Source organism: Myodes glareolus, chromosome 2 (assembly GCF_982192425.1).
Source record: "Myodes glareolus chromosome 2, mMyoGla1.1, whole genome shotgun sequence".
Taxonomy (NCBI): Eukaryota; Metazoa; Chordata; class Mammalia; order Rodentia; family Cricetidae; genus Myodes; species Myodes glareolus.
The window spans coordinates 45,338,371-45,361,447 of NC_142027.1; the positions used below are offsets into that span (position 1 = coordinate 45,338,371).

General features: G+C 39.8%; 1 protein-coding gene across 2 annotated transcripts in view; it reads left to right on the top strand.

The window, feature by feature from the left end:
* Gsk3b (glycogen synthase kinase 3 beta) overlaps positions 1-23,077 on the top strand; it is a 138,827-nt gene that overhangs the window by 70,431 nt on the left and 45,319 nt on the right. For both annotated transcript variants that reach the window (XM_085685634.2, XM_048422883.3), the window contains exons 4-7: positions 7,372-7,482; positions 10,815-10,945; positions 14,410-14,516; positions 16,290-16,387. In XM_085685634.2, the coding sequence (XP_085541760.1) occupies positions 7,372-7,482; positions 10,815-10,945; positions 14,410-14,516; positions 16,290-16,387 (447 nt within the window). The remainder of the gene's footprint in view (positions 1-7,371; positions 7,483-10,814; positions 10,946-14,409; positions 14,517-16,289; positions 16,388-23,077) is intronic.

Consider the following 23,077-nt stretch of genomic DNA (forward strand, 5'->3'; position numbering starts at 1 on the left):
ATTTGCAATGTTGTATAACTATCATAACTATTTTGTGAACTTCTTAATGTTATCTTGAAGCAGAGATTTTCTTATGTTGAATCACTTTTGAATTCCCAAGGTAATCCCAATTGGTTATGTTATGTAATCCTTTAAATTTGGATACTATTTTTCTCATATTTTGTTGAGGAATTTTGCATTTATATAGAGAATACTGGTTTGTAATTTTCTTGTGGTTTGTTGCTGTCGTTGTTTTTGTCTTCTTTATTTGTTTTAAACCTGGGCTTTGGTATTAGGATATATTGACCTCATTGAGCTAAGGAATGCTCTGTCCTCTTCTGTAATTCAATTTTTTTCCCTTTCCTTCTTTTGAGCTAGAGTTTTCCTGGTCTCAAAACACACGGGCTAAGTGATCTCCTGCCTCGCCTACTGTAGCATGCTACAGGTACATGATACTACACTCAGCTTCCTCTTTTGCTTTAAAAAAAAGAGTTTTATACTGTTGTTAATTTCTTCTCCAGGTGGTTTTCAGAATTTACTGTTGAACTCATCTGGTCCTGAAGTTTATCTTGTTGGGAGGTCTTTATTCAATCTTATGTTAGAAGTTTATTAATTGATCTTGTTAATTTAGTAATTTTTATGCTTCAAGAGAAGTGCTTCATTTCATGCAGACTACCTTATTTGATAACATTAAATTCATAGTTTGCTGTTACAGTCCTCTTGTCAGTAGTTTGCTGGAACTCACTCTGTAGACCAGGCTGGCCTCGAACTCAGAGATTTGCCTGCCTCTGCCTCCCAAGTGCTGGGATTAAAGGTGTGTGTCACCACTGCACGGCCATTATTTATTTTCTTGTTTTTAATTTTTAGTTACTCTTTTCTTTTTTTTTTTGTTACTTTAGCTGTTTTAATTTTTCCAATAAGGAAAAGCAATAAAATAAAGCCTAGACTGGGGAGTGCTTGCAAGGACCTGAGTTAGTCTCCTAATCCACATTTATGTAGTGACACATCTGTAGTTGGACACACACAAATGGGTTCTTGAGGTTCCCTGGCCAGTTAGACTGGATTACTAGATAAGTTCCAGGCCAGCGAGAGACCTGCAAATGGCTCCTCAGGAATAACACCCGAGGCTGTCCTCTGGCGTGCACATCCATCCTCTCCGCAACCCAATTTCTGTTTGTTCATTCTGTAGTTGTCGGTTCTCTATTGTATTTATCTCTACTTAAATATTTAAAATTGCTTTACATTTTTCTTTTTTCCATAAGTCTAAAGATGGGATAGGGTGGGGTGGTGAGTGTGTGAGGTGTGTGTGTGTGTGTGTGTGTGTGTTTGCATGCACCACAGCCTGAGTGTAGAGGTCGGAGAACAACTTGTGGGAGTCAGTTCTCTCCTTCCACCGTGTGTTCCAGGATTGAACTCAGGTCATCAGACTTGGTGGCAAGCACCTTCCTTACCAGCTGAGCCATCTCGCCAACCCTCCTTCTGTCTTTGATGGCTACTATCCATTGTGGCTGGAGAAGGTATTTCATAATATTTCTCTCCTTTTCAACTTATTGAACACTGTTTTGTGGCTTACTGTGGTCTGTGCTGTGTAGGGTGACGTGTTCAGTGCACTTGGTCTGCAGCGCTCAAGTTCTGTTCGTTATGACGGGTGGTATATTACAGTTTCCAGCAGTTCCTTTCTATGTTTGTGGCTTTGTCCTTTGCTTGTACATACATGTGGAACTGTTACATCTTGATGAATTGACCCTTTTATCCATAACTGATGCTCTACAGGCCTGCTCTTGCCACTGCGCTGGATGTATAGTGCTTTATCTAGTCAGCAGTGCATTGTGGCTCTGCTGTCACAGCCAGTCCTAGCTGTCTTACCAAGGTTTATCAGAATTTAACTTTTTTTTTTTTGATGTATGTCCTTAGATCAGTTTCTATATACTAAATTATTTTACCAGTTAGGTGTTTATATGTAAGGAATAAAATCTCCTGAGATACAAAATCTGCTGTCCCAGAAGTCTTCTGTCCTTCCTGTCCCTTCCTGTCTCCTAGACTTCCTTTTACACTTTGCTCTTGTCCTGTTTTGAAAAATTGCTTTGCTGAGTATAAAAGATGAACAAATAGAAGCTTCCAACTGTAGTGGCTCCAGGCTGTACTACAGAGATATCGTGGCTGCATCATTTTAAAACAGCATGCACAATAAATTAGAAGCCTATACTAAGACATTATAAAACATACCAAAATATTTTAAATTATCAAAGAAAATGATATGAACATTTTCTTTTAATGTATTATGATCTGTAAAGTATTTCCAAGACTTTTCTTCGTTATAAAATATTTAATTGTAACTGTGCCTCTAGGAATATGACAGTATTGTAAGCTTTGTTACTGGAAAAGTCAGTGTTTCGTGATCAGATTTTACTCGTTTTTTTTTTTTATAGTTAATAACCATATGTATTGGTTAATTTTATCTCAGCTTGACACAAGCTGGAGTCATTTGGAAAGAGAGTTTCCACTGAGAAAATGCCTCCCTAAGTTTGGCCTGTAGGCAAATCTGTGAGGCATTTCTTAATTAGTGTTTGGTGTGCGAGGGCCTAGCCCGCTGTGGGCAGTTCCGAACCTAGGCAAGTAGTCATTTGCTGTACAGAAAGCTGGCAGAAGAAGCTGCATCTCTCCGTGGACTCTGACTTCTGAGCCCTGCCCTGACTCCCACAGCAGTGGAGTACAACCTTTGGAATTGTAAAGTGAAATAGCTGCCCCCCCTCTTGTTGCTTTTAGTGTTGGTGTTTTATCAAAGCAGTGGGATCCCTAAGGTTTTATACATGCGGTCTTAGATGTAGACTCATCTCTAAGGTCTTCGTTCCTTTTCAGCTACCCGGTTTGGATTCTTAACATTTTCATTTTGTTGATATTGTGTAAATATCTAGGTATAAACACAAAAGTACATGATAGCACACATCTGTAGCCTTAGCATTCAGATGGCCAAGGCAGAAAGAGGAGTACAATGACATCATGGTCTAAACTTGAGGGTTCACTATGAGAGGTCCAGTCTCCAAGGGGGTTCGGGGACTAAACAATGTTGGACCTTTTCTTGATGGAAGGTTGTCGGAGGGCCAGTCCATTGCGTGTGGTGCTAACCCTGGTCCTGGAGTGTATGAGAAAAACTGAGCAAACCAGTAAGCAGTCTTCCTCCCGTTCCCTGCCTTGAGTTCTGTCCTGACTTCCCTCGGTGATGGAGTGTGACCTAAGAGTTGTAAGCCGAGACCCACTCATCTCTCCTCAAGTGACTTTGATGGTAGGCTTATGCCAGTGGCAGAAAGCTAAGACAGAAGGCATGTGGATTATTCTTAATTCCTTGCTCCTCATAAATACGTCAGCTTGCCCATACATAAGGGACCACACACAGGTACACAATAGTTTTAGTGGATGGTTCCAAGAAATGGCATTGATAAGTCCCAGCTGCTTCTGTGTAGCTTCACTTTTGCTTGAGTGTATTAACTCACTGACTTCTCACAAGGTTCCATGGTCAGACTTAGCAGGGCATGTCGCCATGCAGATTCGAAAGGGATCTTTTCTAGTTCCTAACTTTCTCAAATTGAATTTTTCTTTCTCATTTGAGAAGTGAAAAATTATAGCTTGTTGCATCTTTATTTTGTTACTGTAAGGATGAGTGAAGCTGAGCATTTTTCTTCAGTTTTGATGTTTGTGTTTTCTTATTGTCTATAATTCAATCCATTAAATAAAAATGAATTATTTGGTCCTTTGTTGTGTGTAGTAGGGATCCCTTTCCTCAAAATGATCATTTGGGCTGGGGTGGGGGCATGGTTTGTGTGTTTTGCTTTGGTTCTAAGCATAATTTTGTATTTGTATGTAATCAAATTGTCTTTCCCCCAACCCCTTTTGAGACAGGTTTCTCTAGCTATGTAGACCAGGCTAACCTCAAATACTCAGAGATTCTTTCTGGCTTCTGGGTTTTGGGATTTGCCATTTCTTAATGTCTTAGAGCTGCTCCATCCTTCAAGGTTTACTTGTAAGTTAATTTCTCCCCACAAGAAAGTTTTGGTAATTTCGATACTTAGTTTTAGATGTTTGTCTTTTGTTTGTTTGGTTTTGGTTTTTTGTTAGATGCTTACCTTCTGTGTTAGTTTATTTTCTGTGCTGTTGTAGAGTACCCTAGGGGAGAAACAGTTTGTTTTGACTTCAGTTCTTAAGGGGAAGCTGTCCACCATGCCCAGGAAAGTATTGGCACTAGGCTGTCTGGTACCTAGGAAGAAAAGGGATTGCATTTTATCTCCACACAGAGAGAGACCAGAAACCGGGCTTACTACTTAGCCTCCAGCTCTGCCTCTGGTGAAGGTACTTTCTCCACCAGCTCTCCGCCTCCTAAAGGTTCCATAACTTTACTAAACTGTACCACAGCTGGAGACCAAGTGTTCAGACACACAAGCCTGTGGGGGACATTGTTCATTCAAACTACAGTGCCTTCCTTCCCTTTGGCATCTTCTCGCACAGCTTCCCAAGCAAAAAGATTGTCCATCAATCCTTACTGTTGCTCTAGTGCCTGTCTTGTGCTAGCCCTGTAACCCATCAGGGGAAAGACAACTGCTTACGAGTATTTGCTACCTAAAATTCCATCACCAATTCTGAGAGTGCAGGGCTGCTATGATGCTGGGTTGGATGTCTTATCGCTAAACTCTTATGCGCTGCTTTGCTTCTCATGAACATTCTAGAATGATATTGTGTCTATTTAAAGCTTTGGCCTAAAGCAGTTTTCTTTCCTTGACCTCACCAATCAACTGGGGACAGAAGCATCTTAATACTGTCTGTTTTACAGTGATAACTGGAGTCTGTCCCTGCTACTGCTGCCGCCACTGCTGCTAGGTGGTATTAAACTGTGACATTTAAATGTTCGAGTTGTGCGGCTTAAACACGGCATCCAGAGAGGATCGAATAATCAGTGATGAGGGAGCAGCTATGAACTGGGAAACTGAGCCGCTGTGGAGACCAAGGCTCCATAAAGCACACATTATGTAAGCGGGTGCAGTTTCTCAGCGAGCTCCACTTTGTGGAGGAGATGCTCTCAGAGAATCTGCAGTGTTGGTCCTCAGGCCAGTGGAACCTCGGCAACAGCTCTGGGATTGGTGACTTGTGCTCCTGCATTTGAAGCCATATTCTTTCTTGTTGTATTTTTGTCATTAGTTTTAAATTTATATCCAATTCTGGAATTTTCTGGCAATTAAAAGGAGGTTGTTTTGAGGTTCCAGCAATCCTGAGTTTCAGAAATTACAAGTGCCAGAAGTGCAGAACCCTGGGCCTTCGTTCTTTGTGAAATACTGTCATAAATATGAATTACCTGAGCAGTCTTTACAGAAACCTCCAAATGAAGAGTCACCGGGACTGTGAAATGTTACTTTTCATCTCATGTCATGTTATTTAATGTATATTAAAACATCGAAACAAAAACCCTTATTTAAACTCCACATTTCTCATAGTATAATAAATTGGAGTATTGGCCCTCTAGTAGACATGATTTTATTTACCTCTCTTTGATACATTCTACTTTGTTGAACCATGCTGCCTAAAAAGGGATTTTTGTCAGTATTTGTAATGAGGCCTGAACTGTACAGAACAGAGTGGACTTATCTTTATTGGTCAGAGCATAGAACTTCTGCTCAGTCCCGTTTGTTTGATTAGAAGTATCTTGTTGATTCCTGTTCAGCTTTGTCAGTTACACCTGCCATTTACTTTCCAGGTGACTGTCAGGTTTGATCTAGATTTCATCTGGTCCGTCTTTGTATATTGATGCTCTGAATTTTCATTATAAGGTTTTCCATTTGGTTAACTTCACGTTGAGTTCAGTAGATCAGTCTGGCCTATTAGAGCCTGACAGTCCGAACTTGGTCTTCCATTTTCAGGTGTTCTTTCTGGTGATGTCGGGTATAGGTGGCTGGTAAAATGAGTTACTGTCACAATATTTTACTATGTCATTTTAGCCCCAGATAGCAATAGACAGTGTTTCATTGTGGGTATAGCTGTGTTGTAGTTAAAGATTGTTTATAATTGGCAGGCTGGAGCCCTTTTTTGCTTACCCCTGTCCTGGTGAGAGTGACAAACCTTAGTATTCCAGGTGGCTACCGAAGGAGGAAGACCACCAAAGGGAGAGATAACAAAAAGGTGTTTTTTGAGCTCTGTGGGATACATGAACTCATATCTTGAATATAGTTTTTTCTCTGCTATTTTCATACTTCATTTAAAAAGCTAAAAATAGGGCTAGAGAGATGACTCAGAGGTTAAGAGCACTGGCTGCGCTTCCAGAGGTCCTGAGTTCAATTCCTAGCAACAACATGGTGGCTCACAGCCATCTATGAGATCTGGTGCCCACTTCTGGTGTGCAGGTATACATAGAGGCAGAACACTGTGTACATAAAAAAATAAATGAATAAAGTCTTTTTTTTAAGAAGAAGATAAGAATAGAAATTACATTTGATCTTATTCGAAAAGAGGAGGAGTAGAGGAATGAGTTACATCTAGGTAATTTTAAACCTGCACCCACCTTTTACCTACAGGAGGAAAGCCTTCTGTAGCAGCTTTGACCTGTAGGAGAGACTCCGTAAACCTGACACTGAAGCCATTCACTTGGGTTACTCAGGAGAATTGTGAACATTGCTCTACAGTGTCACCACTCAGTAACCATTTTCTGCCTCAATTTACCTAACTGGTGCTGTTCAGTGAACAGGGTGTGGCTAGTGCTTTGTTTTCTCTTTTTTATCTTGACTAACATTGAGCTCCTGTCTTTATGCTACTAAAAAGAGAAACTGACACCCCAGACCATTAATAAGCTTGTGAGTATGATCTCATTAGCATAAGTTTTGTTGCATGTATTAGTGATTGTTTAGACTGTCACGCAAACAAAAACACTTGTGTGGAGACTAGCGCATTTCAAAGAATACCTGCCCCAGTCTTTCATATGAATTGAAGAAACTGAGACTGAGGCAGACCGTGACATACACACATCAATCAGCAGCAGAGCCAGGGCTCACAGCCTGGTTTCTTAGCTTTCAGCGCAACACTATCATTAAGCTGTCTTTCCTGATAGGATGGGAGACATTGGTTTTTCAGCCTAGAAAATAGTAAAAGTTATGATGTGATAAACTATCCAAATATATGCATAGGCACTATGATGGGAATCTTAATAATACTGGGATTATAAAGTGTGGTAAATGCATTTGTACAGGTCTGGTTATATTCAAAAGTAATTTTCTGTAATTAAAACTACCCATATGAAACTTTTCTTTAAAAATGAATGGATGAATGGAGAAAATACTCTAATTTGAATACTTCAGATCAGTCTCTAATCTGTTTTTGGTTTTTGTTGTTTTGTTTTGTTCTTTCATTCTCTTTCAGAAAGATGAGGTCTACCTTAATCTGGTGCTGGACTTTGTTCCGGAAACAGTGTACAGAGTTGCCAGACACTATAGTCGAGCCAAACAGACACTCCCTGTGATCTATGTCAAGGTATGGAACAACGGAACAGCTTCCAGTTTGCAAAACATTTGATATGAACCATGCAGAATATTGGATTTGTTTCAACTCTGTTGATACTGCATTTACTCCAGAGAAGCAGCAAACTAGATTTTGTTAGGTTCTTACTTGTTTTTGAGGCCTGGGGTCCTTTGTAAAGTTTTCATTACTCCACAAGGGTAGAATTGCTGTGCAAACCTGGTCACTCAGGTTCTATTCTGGAACCTGCATGGAGGTGGAAGAGAACCAACTCTAGGAAACTGTCCTCTAGGCCTGCACACACATGCCTGTCACACACATCCTATTGGAGAGGCACATGCACATGAGATAAATTAATTGGAGTAGATAATCTGATAAGATACTTTCATAGTTAGGGATTGATAGCCATAACACCTAGTGTGTGTGGTATGGGGTGAGGCACAAGTGAAGGCCTAAGGAGGAGGAGCTCGCTTCCTCTTCCGTAGCCTCCCACCTTTGCCTTGAGAAGGTCTCTTACTGAACCTTACAGAAGCTCATGGTGTGGGCTCGTCTGGGTCTCCCTTTCCACCCAGTGCTGGGGTCATAGCCAAGTGCAGCGAGTCCCAGCTGTTTGCACAGGTTCCAGAGATCCAAACTCGGGTTCTCGTGTGTGTGCAGCAAATACTCTAATCCAGTGAGACATCTCCCAGCCCAGTGACATCATTTTAGTTTTAGATGTCTTCATTGTACCACACACCACAGCAGGAACCTACTAAGTAAATTTATAGTTATTAGTATATTCATTTTAATGCTTTATTACTATTTGTAGAAATATTTATTACAATTGTAGAAATTTAAACTTGTCGGTTTTAAACATAAACAGATATTATTTAGTTTTTGGTATCTCATACTAATAATATTTGTTATTAAAATATGAACTAATTTCAAAGTAGCTAGGAATTTATCTAGTAGAATCCTAATTACAGTTGTGGTAGATGATTAGAAATATATTTTTCCTCTCTTTTGGAGGGGAGGGATGAACAGGATCTTATCTGTAGCTCAGATTGGCTTGGAACTTTTGATATTTGTAGCAATCCTCTTGCTTCATTCAGCTTCCTGAGTGCTGGGATTAAAACTGAATTACTGAATCTAATTAGAGACATATTATCTGTGCCATCAACTTGGAGTTGTTTGAATTGTTTTTTTTTTCTTTTCTTAATGACAGCAATATAATTACTAACTTATTTTATCCCACACTTGACACAGAGCTAGCTGTCTTGGAGTAATAATCCTAACACTGCCATCTTCAACTGAAAATAATTTAAAGCTCGGGGTAGGGGTGGAAATGGGTAGGTACATAACTGACTTGAAGTTAAGAACAGTATATACACTAAAGAGGAAATCGGGCAGCTAAAGGGACTCCCCTCCTCACAGGGATCTTGAATAAATCATTTTATGGTCAGATTTTAATGGAGACAGGGTTTCTCTGTGTAGCCTTAGGCTGTCCTGGAACTCACTTTGTAGTCCAGGCTGGACTTGAAGTCACAGAGATCCACCTGCCTCTGCCTCCTGAGTGCTGGGATTAAAGGCGTGCGCCACCACCACCAATCTATTGTTTTTGTATGTTTGTTGTTTGTTTGTTAAATCAGACGCTACTGTCTCTGATTTGAATCATTACAGCAATGATTTCCTTGGTGTTAACTGGGAGTAGAGCTCGTAAAGTAGGCATGTAGAAAGATTTAAAGTGAACCTGACTGGATAAGGGGCACGTGTCTACAGTCTCGGCAGTCTGGAGTAAGACGGGGTGACAGGATGAAGGCCAACTTGTAGAAAGCCAGAGTCTGTCCTGGGGGAGATTACAGATAAGTAAGTAAATGCATAAGGAAGGAGGGAGGAAAGAAAGAAGAAAAAGAATGAATCACAATGTTGGTCTTGAAATAAATAGACTATTGAAGGTCTTACATTGGTATATTTTTCAAAGCTTTAAAACAATCAAGATATTTCTCTGGTTGCTCTGACAATGTAACAGAGAAAGGGAACTCAAGGAAGGAAGTTTATGTGGCCTAATAGTTCTGAAGGATAAGGTGCGTCAAGGTGGGAGAGCATAGAGCAGCGGGTCACGTTCAGAGGATATGTGGTGCGTGAGCTCCCCTTCTTGTATGCAGTTCAGGAACTTCGCCCATTGAATAATGTAGCCCACATCCAGATGGTTTTCCCTTCTCAGTCTAGAAATGCCCTTACAGACGTGGTCATTCTAAGTCCGTCAAGCTAGCAATTAAGATTTACCATTAGCCAGGCGGTGGTGGCACGTGCCTTTAATTCCAGCACTCAGGAGGCTGAGGCAGGCAGATCTTTGTGAGTTCGAGGCGAGCTCTGGTCTACAAAAGCTAATTCCAGGACGTGCTCTAATACTACAGTGAAACCCTGTCTCAAACAAAACAAAACAAACAAACAAACAAAAGATTTACCATCATGGTGTCAGTGGCATCTGTTTGTTTGGGATTTTCAAGACAGGGTTTTTCTGTGCAGTCCTGGCTGTCCTGAAGATTACTCTGTAGACCAAGCTGGCATCAAACTTGGAGATCCCCCGGCCTCTCTTATTAAATGGCTTTGGAAATCTACATTATTCTGAAAGATGATAATACTACTTACTAGCAGAGTTACTGATGTCTCAATAGGCAATTGATTAGATTTCTTACTCTACCTGTGAGTTTTCCTAGGCCTCGATTAATAATTTCAGAAAGACAAAAAAAAAGCTAACATTTCAGAAAGATAAATGATACTAATATGACACTATGCGTTTATAACCTGAGATACTAGAAAGAATAATGAACCTGGCTTCTGATCTAAAAGGTGCTATCTGTCACCCATATGGCTTTTATGCGCCCGCCCTCCCTCTCTCTCCCTCTCTCTCAGCTCTTCATCTGTGTTTTAAGTAAAAAAATCTATCCAGCTGTCTTGAGGTGAGATGTTAAAGTGGGTGAAGGGGATTAAGCCCCGGACTTGGTGCCTGCTGGGCAAGTTCTTTACTGCTTAGCTACATCCCCAGGCCTCTTTACGTTTTAATTTGAGATATGGTCTCACTGAGTTGCCCAGGTAGGCCTTAAACTTGGACTTCCCCTGCCTCAGTTGTATGTCACCATGCCTGGATCCTTTACTAAATTACTAAAAAATAGCATAAATACATGTTTTATGATACTTTGATTTCCTAATTTATATAGAAATAGCATAAAACTTGTTTGGGGAAAACTGTGTACTAATAATCATCATTTTCCAAGTTCTGCCAAGAATGTTACTCATTTACTGCATAACGATTCAGCGATGTTTGAAACCAGCGGTATTGAATTAATGTCTATTATTTATTCCAGTTGTATATGTATCAGCTGTTCAGAAGTTTAGCCTATATCCATTCCTTTGGAATCTGCCATCGAGATATTAAACCACAGAACCTCTTGTTGGATCCTGATACAGCTGTATTAAAACTCTGTGACTTTGGAAGGTAAGCTAGTTTTCTTACTCACTTCCCCTTCCCTCATACTCTCTTCAATATATTACAGTGGTAGTCCAGGCCCTGTAATCCTTTCTCAGGGAATATAAATTATTGTAGTTCCATGTGAGGATGGTTTTGATAATTTGTATTGGAATAATAAATTTGTGTACTTTTCATCTAACATGTTACTTTTGAGGATTATTTTCCTTATACATGTTGAGAGATTAGGTATGTTTAGTAGAGATTTTTTAATAATAATATAATTGTTTATTAATATCTGGTAGCAATAAAATGTCCAAACAAATTATGATATATACAAATACAGTGTTGTACATGCCACTGAGGAAAGCATGAGGGAGCTGTCTGAACTAGAAAGGAATGACATCTAGGAAGTATTAAAGGAGAAAATTCAGGGGCCAGCAAGCTGACTCACTTGAGAAAGGCATTTGCTATTAAGACTGACAACTTGAGTTTGATCCCTGGAATGACTTGGTCCTGCAAGTTGTCCCCTGACCTCCACAGGAGTACGACTGTGGTGACACCTACTGATAATCCGAGTGCTTGGCAGACTAAGGTGTTTGAGGCTGAGCTAAGCCACATAGTGAACCCAGGCAAAAAGAGAACTGCTGCTCGTTAGTACTGTAGGGGTAGTATGCTTTGGTTTGAAAACTAATGGGGGTGAGTGTGGTGTAAAACACATGCATGCCTGAGCATGACTTATTTCTAAATTAATATGTAATGTCCCGGACATGATATCTTGTGGGATGGGACATTTTTCAGATTATTATGTACTTGAGAAATTTGCATACTTATTCATCTTTAGTACTGCTTGAGTTTATGTAATGTGTGTGTGTGTGTGTGTGTGTGTGTATGCTCCATTGTCATTACAAATAAATTTTTTTAGGTTTTACACACACACACACACACACACACACACACACACACACATTCTTTTAACTTCACTTTAACCTCAATTTAAAAGTGAGGTAGAACATCGAGAAACTGTATTTAGTTTGATTTCTTAAACCGATTTCTTGATCATACACTGTTTCGTAGTGGAAAAACTCAATGCTTTCACTTTTGGTAGTCAGTGGCTGTAAGCCTCCCACGTGCAGTCAAGCCTGTGTCCATAGCAGAATAGAGCATCACCCATACTCTGTGACAGCCGCCTGCAAAACTCTCCCTTTAATTCTGAAACCTCTGTCTTTATAACTTGGATTCCCTCCTGTCTAATTTTTTTCCATCCTTGTTAGAAATTCTTTTTCAGCTTGGCACCACCAATTATATATTGACCCATACTTGCTGGTATCTATACTTCTTCGTCTTTTATAAAGACTTTACACCAAACTGCAGAGTGAATTGTAGGTTTAACAACAGATATATTTTCCCTGGGTGCAGGGAGATACTGGAAGAAAGTGAACAAATCTGCTCTGTCAGTAAGTTGGTCCCTCCTCTCATTCCGCACCTTGTTCAAACATTCCTGTTTGCAATTTTCTGATTATAAACCCTCCCAGTATCTCACTCTGCAGGCTGTGGCTCTCTGAAAATAAGCATCTAACACTCACATTTGGTGGTTGGAACAGAGCCCCACAGCGTATTTCACGTAGGAAAAGCTGCCTGGATCAGCTAGGACTTGTTACCTGTGCAGTGCCTCACTGTGGAGAGCAACTGCTAAGTACTGTCAGAGCACTGCTGACACTGGGGTTCTCTTGGGATGTAAAGTGGCTTTGTTCTGATAAGTTGGAGAAGGAACTTACACAGGTATGGAAGTAGCCCATTCATACCAACTCTGAGGTAGGACTTTGGAGACACTCTATGCTCTTAGGTACTAGGGTGGCAGAAATTTAGTCAAACAGTCTTATGTTGTCCTTAATAATTTTTACTAGGTGAAGAAAGGCCTGGTAGTAGCAGGAAGGGATGGAATGTCTAAGGACCAGAATCGCTGAGGTCACAAGTTAGAGAGTCAAAACCTCTCACTTGCAAAAGAAAAAGTTAGCTTCATCAGTATTGAGGGGGTAGAATATCCAGGCTGTAAAAGTTGTCAGTTATATAATTTTGACTTACTGTGAAATTTCTTACAATATTTAAGAATCTGTTTGTCAATTAAAAGTGGATCTTGTTTATTTTGGTTTTGAGACAGAGTCTCGCTGTAGCCCTCTCTGTCCTAGAAACTCACTGCCTTTGCCTCCCAGTGGTGTGCTGGGACTTAGGGCATGGAACTTAGGGAATGTCCTGCTATTTGTTTGGGAGCTGGAGTTTAAATTCTACATCCTAGACAGCTACTTTATCAAGGAGCTATATTCTAAGCCTCCAAAGTATACTTCTGAAGATAGAAAAGTCCTAAGTATCTTGATTTTCTGATGGCTGAAAACACTCTTAATGTATCAAGTGGTTGTTTTATGGGGGCCTGAGAAGGTTAAATTTCGAAACTGCTAATGAAGGGGAAACAAGTTTAGCATCATCATTGACTAAAAGTAAATTGGGGGAAGGAAGCCTAGACATTAGGTTGAAGGACCATTTCTCCTGGCTGTGTCTTTGCCTTCCTGTACCTTTAGCTCGGATATTTTCTGCTTTGATTTTGTGTGTATTTATCTCCTGTGTCAGTGTATCTCGTAGGTCAGCTTGCTGATTCGGAGTGTGGTCATCTGAGGGACACTGTAATTCATTCACGTCAGTGTTTAAGTCTATATCCTATAAAGTACTTTAGGAACAAAACTGTAATATTATGTAAATAGAGATAGAATTTATAGGTTCTGAGTCGTTTTTCTCCTGAAGTTGAATGCCTTTTTGCAGTTTGTTTAGTAACAGGTGTTTAGACAGTAAGCAAACTGACTAGAGTATAAAAGCATGGATAGTTTGGTTATGTCAACCTTGAATTGATCATCCTGAGTCAGAAGTCCAATTTAAAAACAGTGGGCAGTTTCTTACTCTTTTTAAAAAAAGCATGTAGGTGAAGGGTATTGATACATTCATCTATTCTGATCTAGTCTCACTCTTTAAATTTCCTGCCCCTTATCTTTACATTTTATTTAATTATTATATATGAGACAAGATTTCCCTGTGTAGTCTTGGCTGACCAAGAAGTCTCAATGCAGACGAGACTGGCTTCCATCTCACAGAGATTCAACTGTCTCTGCCTCCTGAGTGCTGGGATTGCACCACTGTGCCTGGCAACCATTTTTATATTTCAGAAACAGAATTCAGGAAACAGGGAACCAAAAAAAAAAATCAAAATGTGTATCCTTTTGTAATTTTTAATCTCTTTGTTCTTTACGTAACACTTGACAAATGCTTCCTTTAACAGTTACTACTTTTTTATACCAGTTTGATGAGATTGTGTATTTCTTTCCTTGTAAACAGTTACAAGTGTGTTGCATTATTACAAGGGCTTAGGTAAATGTGGTGTGTGGAAATGCTCGTTTCTTTGATGTATGGATTTAAAGATTGCTTTTTATTTCTCTTTTTTTCATTAGTGCAAAGCAGCTGGTCCGAGGAGAACCCAATGTTTCATATATCTGTTCTCGGTACTATAGGGCACCAGAGTTGATCTTTGGAGCCACTGATTATACCTCTAGTATAGGTGAGTACAAAACCCGAATATAGTGCTTATAACTGGTCATTGCACCCTGATTCTTAGAGTTTCTCCAACAGGGAAAGGGCATGGCTGCAATATATTTTTGAAATGTGTAGATCTAAATTTTTTAACCTTTTATAATTTAATGTGTATTTTCATAAAAATATGCTTTTTAGCATTTGAATTATAAAAGTATATTTTGTATTGTAGTTGGTTAATGCATTTGTTTTGAAAAGTTTTGTAAAGTTTTATAAAGTTTCAAATGAAGTGTAAGTACTATAGCTCTTTTATTAAGTTTTTAAAAAAGATTAATGAGGCAGGGGTGCATGCGGAGGTCAGTGGACAACTTTGGAGTCTGCTCTGTCTCTGTCCTTATGTAGGTTCTGTGGATCAGACTCAGGCCTTCAGCCATGCAATGCAAGAATTTTTATCTCCTGAGCTATCTCGTGGGTCCTGTATTAGTTTTCTAGTTCTCCTGAAATATTTACTTCTGAGCCTGATACCTAGTTAGATAATTGATCAATTAATAATGTTACTTTTTAAAATGTTAATACTGTAATTGATAGTAGAAATTTTTGAATTTCTACTGTATGTATTACTTAATTTTTGGTCAACTTAACTCATTAGCTCAGCTACACCCACTGATTGTTTAAAAGTTTCACTGGAGATACCTAGTGATACAAGGATTAGAGAAGAGTTGAAATCTTCATTAACCTGTCTTACCTGTTCTAGTACATTTGCTGTGTCAGCACAAACACCATGATCCTCTGGATCTGAAAAGCAAGGCACATCAAACTTAAGGCTAGGTTTGGTAAGGGACAAAATGATTTTATTTCACATATTAATTGTGTGTACATGGGGTTGGGAAGCTGCGACTGACATCAGGTGTCCTCTCTCTGAGCTGTAAAATGAAGATGGTGACTAATTCTCCATACTTTTCGTGGTTGCTATGAGGAGTACTACAATGTTACTAAAGAACGATAGGAATAGAAGGTGACTTTCTTAGTGTATTTATTAACTCAGTGGTCCCCAAGAGCAAATTTAACACATGGAACGTTTATGTAAGCTAAGACTTTTGGGGCCCTAACAAGCATGAATTTGGCCCATTTTTAGATCTAATATGCTTTCTTCTTAAAGTTTTTAAAATTTGTGTATATAAAGGTTTTTGCTTGCTATATATACCACATATATATACATATATATGCCTGCATATGCATACAGATAACACATCCATATTTAGTGCCTATAGAGGTAAGAAGAGGATGTCAAATTTCTTAGAATTGAAACTGTGGATGGTTGTGAACCATCATTTGGATGCTGGGAATCTAATGAGGTTCTCTTCAAAAGCAGAAAGTGCTCTTAATGGATGAGCAATCTCTCCAGCCCTGATCTTGGTTCCGAAGGCTGTGTAAGATTTGTATGTTCACACAGGAACCAGAGGCAAGCAGATCTCTTGTGAATTCCAGCCAACCTAGGGCTTACATAGTGAGTCAGCCCCAGTTTCTCTATGTGTGACTCTCTGTCTCTCTCTTTCTTTACTCACACACACACATACTGTAAGAGATGAATACTTATAAAAAAAATGTATTTGTTAAAAAATAAAAAGGGTTCAAGCATATGAATAGATTTTTTTAATAAGCAATATTTGGAATGAAACCGTCACTGATTCTGACTAAATTATTGTCATTTGGATTTAACCGGTGCTATGTGATAAAAATAAAATATAGATTTCACCTCAAATTATAGTGTTATAACCCCCCCCCCTTCTTTTTTCTTCAGATGTATGGTCTGCAGGCTGTGTGTTGGCTGAGTTGTTGCTAGGACAACCAATATTTCCTGGGGACAGTGGTGTGGATCAGTTGGTGGAAATAATCAAGGTGAGATGGTTTAGGTATACTTTTGAACCAAAAATGCCATACACCCCCCCCCCAAAAAAAAAGTACAGAACAACATTTAAACAGTGGGGAAATGATCCAGATGTGAAAACATGTACAAACACGAGGACCAGAGTTTGAGTCCCCAGAAACCCATGTGAGTGTTGACTGGGCCTGACATTTTCTACCGAGAGAGCTCAGAGTAAGCTGCTTGAGTAGCTATAATATGCAAGCTCTGGCTTAGATTGAAACCCTATGTAAATGAATATTGTGGAATAGTGACCAAGATGGTTGCTGACCTTGGGCCTTCATGTACACGTGTACACACATAGGGATAAAAAAGGAGAAAGGAATTGTAAGTTATTTAGCCTGCTGTGGTATAGAACAGGTTTTTAAAATAATAATAATAAATAAACATTTAGTTTTTTTAAGATTTATTTTTATGTTTACCATATGAAGGGTTTTTTTTTTTGCCTTCTTGTATAGTTGTGTATTACCTGTGTGCATAGTGATCCCAGAAGCTAGAAGAAGGTGTTTGATCCCTTGGATCCTCAAACTGGCTTTATAGATCATTGTGAACTGCTGCATGGGTTCTGGAATCAAACCTGTATCCTCTGGAAAAGCAGCCAGTGATGTTAGTCACTGAGACATCTCTCTAGCCCCATGATTAAATTATTTTAAGATCTATTTCATATTAAAAATTTTTCCTTTTAATATAAGGAAAAATAGAGGCTCAATGTCACTGTGTCCAGATACAGTTGAAAAGGCCAGTGGTTGGTCATCATCTTTCAGTCTGTGTTTAGTTGGGTTATGTAGTGAGACCATTTTTTGGTAGCCAATTTTTAATTTCAGACTGAATCCTTAACCTTATTAACAATACTGCTTTTTTTCTTAAAGATTAGAAAGAAGTAGTGGAAGTCATAGAAGAACACAAAGCAATCTTGTAGAAGACTTGAAAGTGTACAAAATGCTGTTCGGTATTTTTGAGACAAGAACTGGGCATTGTAAACAGATTCTGTGTCTCAAAGGGAGTGAGTGATACTTCCAGAACTTCTGAAACAGGACTGCTGTTTATTTGGGCTTTGGTTTAATCCAGGGTTTTCCAGATATCTCCCACCTCTCTTCCTACTTAATACTCCTTTTTTAACTACTCCACTCACGCAGAGATTCGCCTAGAAATTTTTTAAATGTTTGGTTCCTGTGAATATATAGCAGACAAACAGTTTTCCACTTTTATGTCAGTGGTTTACATTCTCACAGATGAGTCAATTTTTTTTAATACTGTGATACATTTATTTTATTTTTTATTGCTTTATAAATAATACCATTCAAAATTTCCACTTCCTCCCCTCCTCCCACTCCCCCACTGACCCTCCTCCTTCTCCATCCAGTCCTAAGAGAGGGCAGGGTACCTTGCCCTGTGGGAAGTCCAAGACCCTCCCCTCTCCATCCAGGCCTAGGAAGGTATGCATCCAAACAAAGTAGGATCCCACAAAGCCAGTACATGCAGTAGAGACAAATCCAGTGCCATTATCATTTGCTTCTCAGTCAGCCCCCATTGTCAGCCACATTCAGAGAGTCCGGTTTGATCACATGCTTGTTCAGTCCCAGTCCAGTTGGCTTTGGTGAGCTCCCATTAGCTCAGGCACACTGTTTCAGTGGGTGGACCAAACCCCTCGCGGTCCTGGCTTCCTTGCTCATCTTCTCCCTCCTTCTGCTCTTCATTGGAGCTCAGTCCAGTGCTCCAATGTGGGTCTCTGTCTCTATCTCCATCCATCGCTGGATGAAGGTTCTATGGTCATATTCAAGATATTCATCAGTATAACTATGGGACAAGGCCAGTTCAGGTACTCTCTCCTCTACTGCCCAAAGACCTAGAGGAAGGGCAATATGGGAGCAGGGAAGAAGATACCTTGAGTCAATTTTTTTAAAAAAAATTTATTTATTTTATGTGTACAGTGTTCTGCCTGCCAGAAGAGGGCACCAGATCTTATTACAGATGGGTGTGAGCAATCATGTAGTTGCTGGGAATTGAACATCCGGAAGAGCAGTTTAGAACCTCTGAGCCATCTCTGCAGTCCCAGAATAATCAACTTTTTTAAGAGAGGACAGGGACTTGTTCCCAAGTATAAATTTATTTATGAAGCAAAGACTGATAGCTCAAATACTTTTGATAAAGAATAGATTGGAAGACTCATGTCCTAGTCTCAAGACTAAGTGTTCAGTTGCAGTAATTATAGAACAGATGAATGGAATATAATTGAAAGTCAAGAAATATTTTTTTCCGTTTTTGAACTTAGAGTGCTATTAGGACACTGAACCTTCCCCCCCATATGATATTTTTATTGATTAATTGGGAGTTTCACATAATGCACCCCAATAAGAAATAAATCTCTATAATTTATAACTAATTGACTTTTTTTTTTTTACATGGATGCCAAGATAGTTCAATAGGAGAAAACAATCACCAGAGGCAGGAATACTTGAACTACTGGATATATATAGAGAGAGAAGAATAAAGTTGGAACCCTTTTACCTCACTTACACTTCTGTGGAGAAGAGAGAACATTTATGCAATTAGTGGGAATATGAATTAGCACAACAGTATGGAAGACATATTTGGAGGTTCCTTAGAAGACTAAAAGTTGAATTACAACATGGTGAAGCCCTCTCCCTCGAGTGTGTATCCCCAAACTTGAGGGTGTGGATGCTGTACTTTCCCATGTTTAGTGCAGCATCATTTGCAGTAACCAAGATTTGAAATCAACCTGAAAATTATTCAGTGTTCGTCACTGAGTAAATGGATGAAGATGTGCTTTATTTTTAAGTTACATGTAGCCCTTGAATCACACTCCATCACTGAGGGAAGTCAGGGCAGGATGCAGATGCCAGGGAGGAATATTGCTTACTGGTTTGCGTCTCATGACTTGCTCAGCCTGCTTTCTTAAAGCACAGAGGACCACCAGCCCAGGAGTAGCTCTACCCACAATGGACTGGGCCCTCCTACATCAAGCATCAATCATAAAAGATGCACTGCAAACTTCTCTACAGGCTAGTCTTACGGCGGTGTTTTCTGAATTGAGAATTCTCCATGACACTAGCTTGTCACGGTAACAAAACTAGCCAGCATACCACATATCATTTTAAAAAGTATTCATCTCTTTAACTACATCTGTTGAGTCAGTGAAGGATTTTTTTTTTGTCTTGGTATTGGGCCCAGAATGTAGAGGTTCTTGTGCTGAAGGAATTCAAAGGGAGATTGGGAGGAAGCAACCAGGAACAATGCGGGAGGGGGTGTTTACCTCAGGTGGCTGAGCATTCTCCAAAGGCAAAGACTGGATTCCCATTGGAGATGGTGCTGTCTGAAAAGGCTTCCCAAGAAAACAATGCATCCACTATAGTGCTTAGCTGTTTAACTGAAATCAGGTCTGCTGTGTGTTTTAGTTACAGTGTGGTAGTTGTGAATGGTGGAGTTGACAGAATGTGAATGCACCAGGAAAGAGGAATCTAGAGCTGTGGGCTATAGAAACATGCTGTATGCTAGGGAGTTAGCAAGCCATTGCAGAATTTTAAGCAGAGGAGTAACGTTTTTATTATAGCTTCTTTACAGTAGCTTTAAACAAAACTAACAGCCTGCACAGTTCCATTGTTGAAGTTTGGTGCCCTCTGGTGTTGAGCCGTAAAAAAAGCAACTAATACCTCCTGGGCATGTCTCTTCCTGTAGTCCTTGTTCAGCTCATTTTTTAGGAAGCCCTGGGGGAAAACTGTGGAGTCCTCAATCCTATATAAAGGACTGTAGGCAACTAAGGAATTCTGAGGTCTGGAGAAATAGTCTTTCCCAGGGAAGAGTACACTTAATTGGTTATCCAACCAATATGGTCATGCCTGAAAGTGTGTGTGTGTGTGTGTGTGTGTGTGTGTGTGTGTGTGTGTAAGAAACAGTGATTAAGAAAAAAGTCATGAATTTGAAAGGGAGCAGAGGTAAGAGATACATGAGAGGGTTTGGAGGGAAGAAAGGGAAAGGGGAAATGCTATAATCTCAAAAAAAAAAAATAAGAAAAATATTTTTAGAAGCCCAATGGAAGAAGCGTCTGTTTTTGAGCTTTCTATAGATGCTTACTATGCTCTTTGTTTGCTTCTTTGAAACTATAAATTTAGTTTCTGTTTTGATGTTTTCTGTGTGAGGGTTGATTTGTAGCTAGTGGGTTAAAAAAAAGCTATAAGAAATGTGGATGGGACCAGATAGAACTGAAATGATTTTGTTTAAGGGATAAACAACATTCCAAAGAGATGTAGCAGATAGGTCCCTGATTCTTATACTCTTTCTCCTCTTTTTTATGATGTTAGAGAATGGTGAGCAATAGAAGGTACTTTCGCCTAGGTGGAAAGGTCATAAACTCTATTACAGTAGAAGAATGATTCCTCTTCCATTTGAGTGATAATTTTATCATCATTCCTTCCTCTTTTATTATGTGAATAATCCAGTTTCCTTTCTGTTACTGTGATGAAACATTCTGACCAAAACTCCTTGGGTGAGGAAAAGTTTATTTGGCTCATACTTGTAGGGCACATTCCGTCATTGAGGAAGTCAGGACGGGAACTTGATGGCCTGCCTGCTTGCTGGAGTGTCACGCAGCATTACTTCTGATCAGGAAACTCATGTGTATCATGAGGACCAGCTTGTTGGGGTTTCTGTCCCGCCTGGTATCCCACAGTCGGCATGCCCCAAAAAGAAAATCACACACAGGACTCCTTAAGATTATAAACTGATTGGCCCTTAGCTCTGGCTACTTATTAGCTCTTATAACATATATTACCCCATTATCCTTATCTACGTTAGCCATATGGCTTGGTACCTTTTTCAGCTATCAGCTCACATGTTGCTTCTTCGGTGGTCTGGTCAGGAATGGCGGAGGGAGCTTCCTCCTCCCTAGCCTTATCCTATTCTCATTGCCCCACCTCTACTTCCTGTCTGGTTGACCTGCCTATACTTCCTGCCGGACCAATCAGCATTTTATTAAAATACATGATTGACAGAATACAGACAATTCTCCCGCACCATTTCCCTCTTTTTTTTTTTTTTAAAACAAAGGAAAATACCCATAGTCTGTTTGTTGGGAATGTGGGCGTAGTATTTCAGGCTACTTCCAACTGGTTGGGGGCGCTGATAATCTTATGGGGACCTAAAGAAAATTTAGAGTTATAATCAAGTCCTAACTGGATTATCTTATGAGTCTCAATCATCTCAGGCAGGAGTCTTGAATCAGTTCTGGATGTAGAACTCAGACATCCGGGCCATCTGTTCCTACCAGGGATTTCTCGGGTGGTCTTCCTTGATCAAATTTGATTTTTCTTAGCTCAGAATGAATCCACAGCCTCTCATTTTCTGTGGAAACAAAAGCAAAATCTCTTCTCCAAAGTAGCTTACCTTTTGACTTCAATTTTGAAGCCAAGGTATTTTCAAAATATCTATCTTGGATTAATTCAGCAGCATTTATAAACAAATACCTTTTGGCAGCTGTTGCTTCTTCCTCAGCATTCACACAGTTCAAAGAGAGCATAATAACACACAGTATCAAGATTCTCTGTGTATTTTCCATCTTTATGTGGCTTTATTTTAACCTCTATTTCTTTAATTTATTATTATTTCTTAATAATAACCTCTATTATTTTTACTTTTACTTTTTGAGACAGGTTGTCTGTATATCTTTGTCCTGGAATAACTCTGTAGACCAGACTGTCCTTGAACTCACAGAGGTCTGTCTGTCTCTGCCTCTCCAGTGCTGGGATTAAAGGTGTGTGCTACCATACCTTGAACTAGCAGAGGTCCTTCTGTTTCTTGCCTCCCCAGTGCTGGGATTAAAGGTGTGTGCTACAACTGCCTTGAACTCACAGAAATCTGTCTGTCTCTGCCTCCCAGGCCTTGGGATTGAAAGTGTGTGCTACCACACCTTGAAGTCACAGAGGTCAATCTACCTCTGCCTCCCAGGCATTGGGATTAAAGGTGTGTACCACCACACCCTACTTCTCTCTTTCTTTCTTTTTTATTTTTAATGACTTAACCTTTAGCCTGCATATATTTTCACACTGTAAACTATTTAGAGGTTTTCTTCCTTTTTGAATCTCTTTACTGTATATCTCTCTTTTTCTGACCACATGAGCCTTTAATTTACTAAGCAATATGGAGAGCCGTGGCTTTGACGTCTAGATCCAGCCCATTCCTTAGCTTTCCAGCCTCATGGCAGAGAACCGCTGGAGCCATTTTTATTGCTGCAACTCTATGGCGTTTTAAGGTCCCTGCCAGCAAGCAAGCTGCAGCATTCTGCTCACAGACCACACTCAGTTGGACTGCCTGCCTGAAAGAGTCAGAGTTTGCCCTGGCAGGATGGCCCAGAAAGCTGGCATTTTACAACAGCACAGCTTTTTTCCTGCTACAGCTGAAAACCGAAAAGCATGCATTCAGCTTTTCATCAACACCGTCTAAGTGTTTCGTGGCAGGACCTTTTAAAAGAGCTCCAGGGTTTTGCAGCTAAAGCTGAGTCAGGAAGCCTCTCTTAAATGAGAGCGCTTGCCTCTAGTGAGCAGAGCCCACCAAAGAGAGTGCTGCTACCAAGAAACCATGCACAATGCTATCATTTTGTTCTAGAATGACTTCCCAAGCTGTCTCAGGCTTTATGTGGATGCAGTTATCCA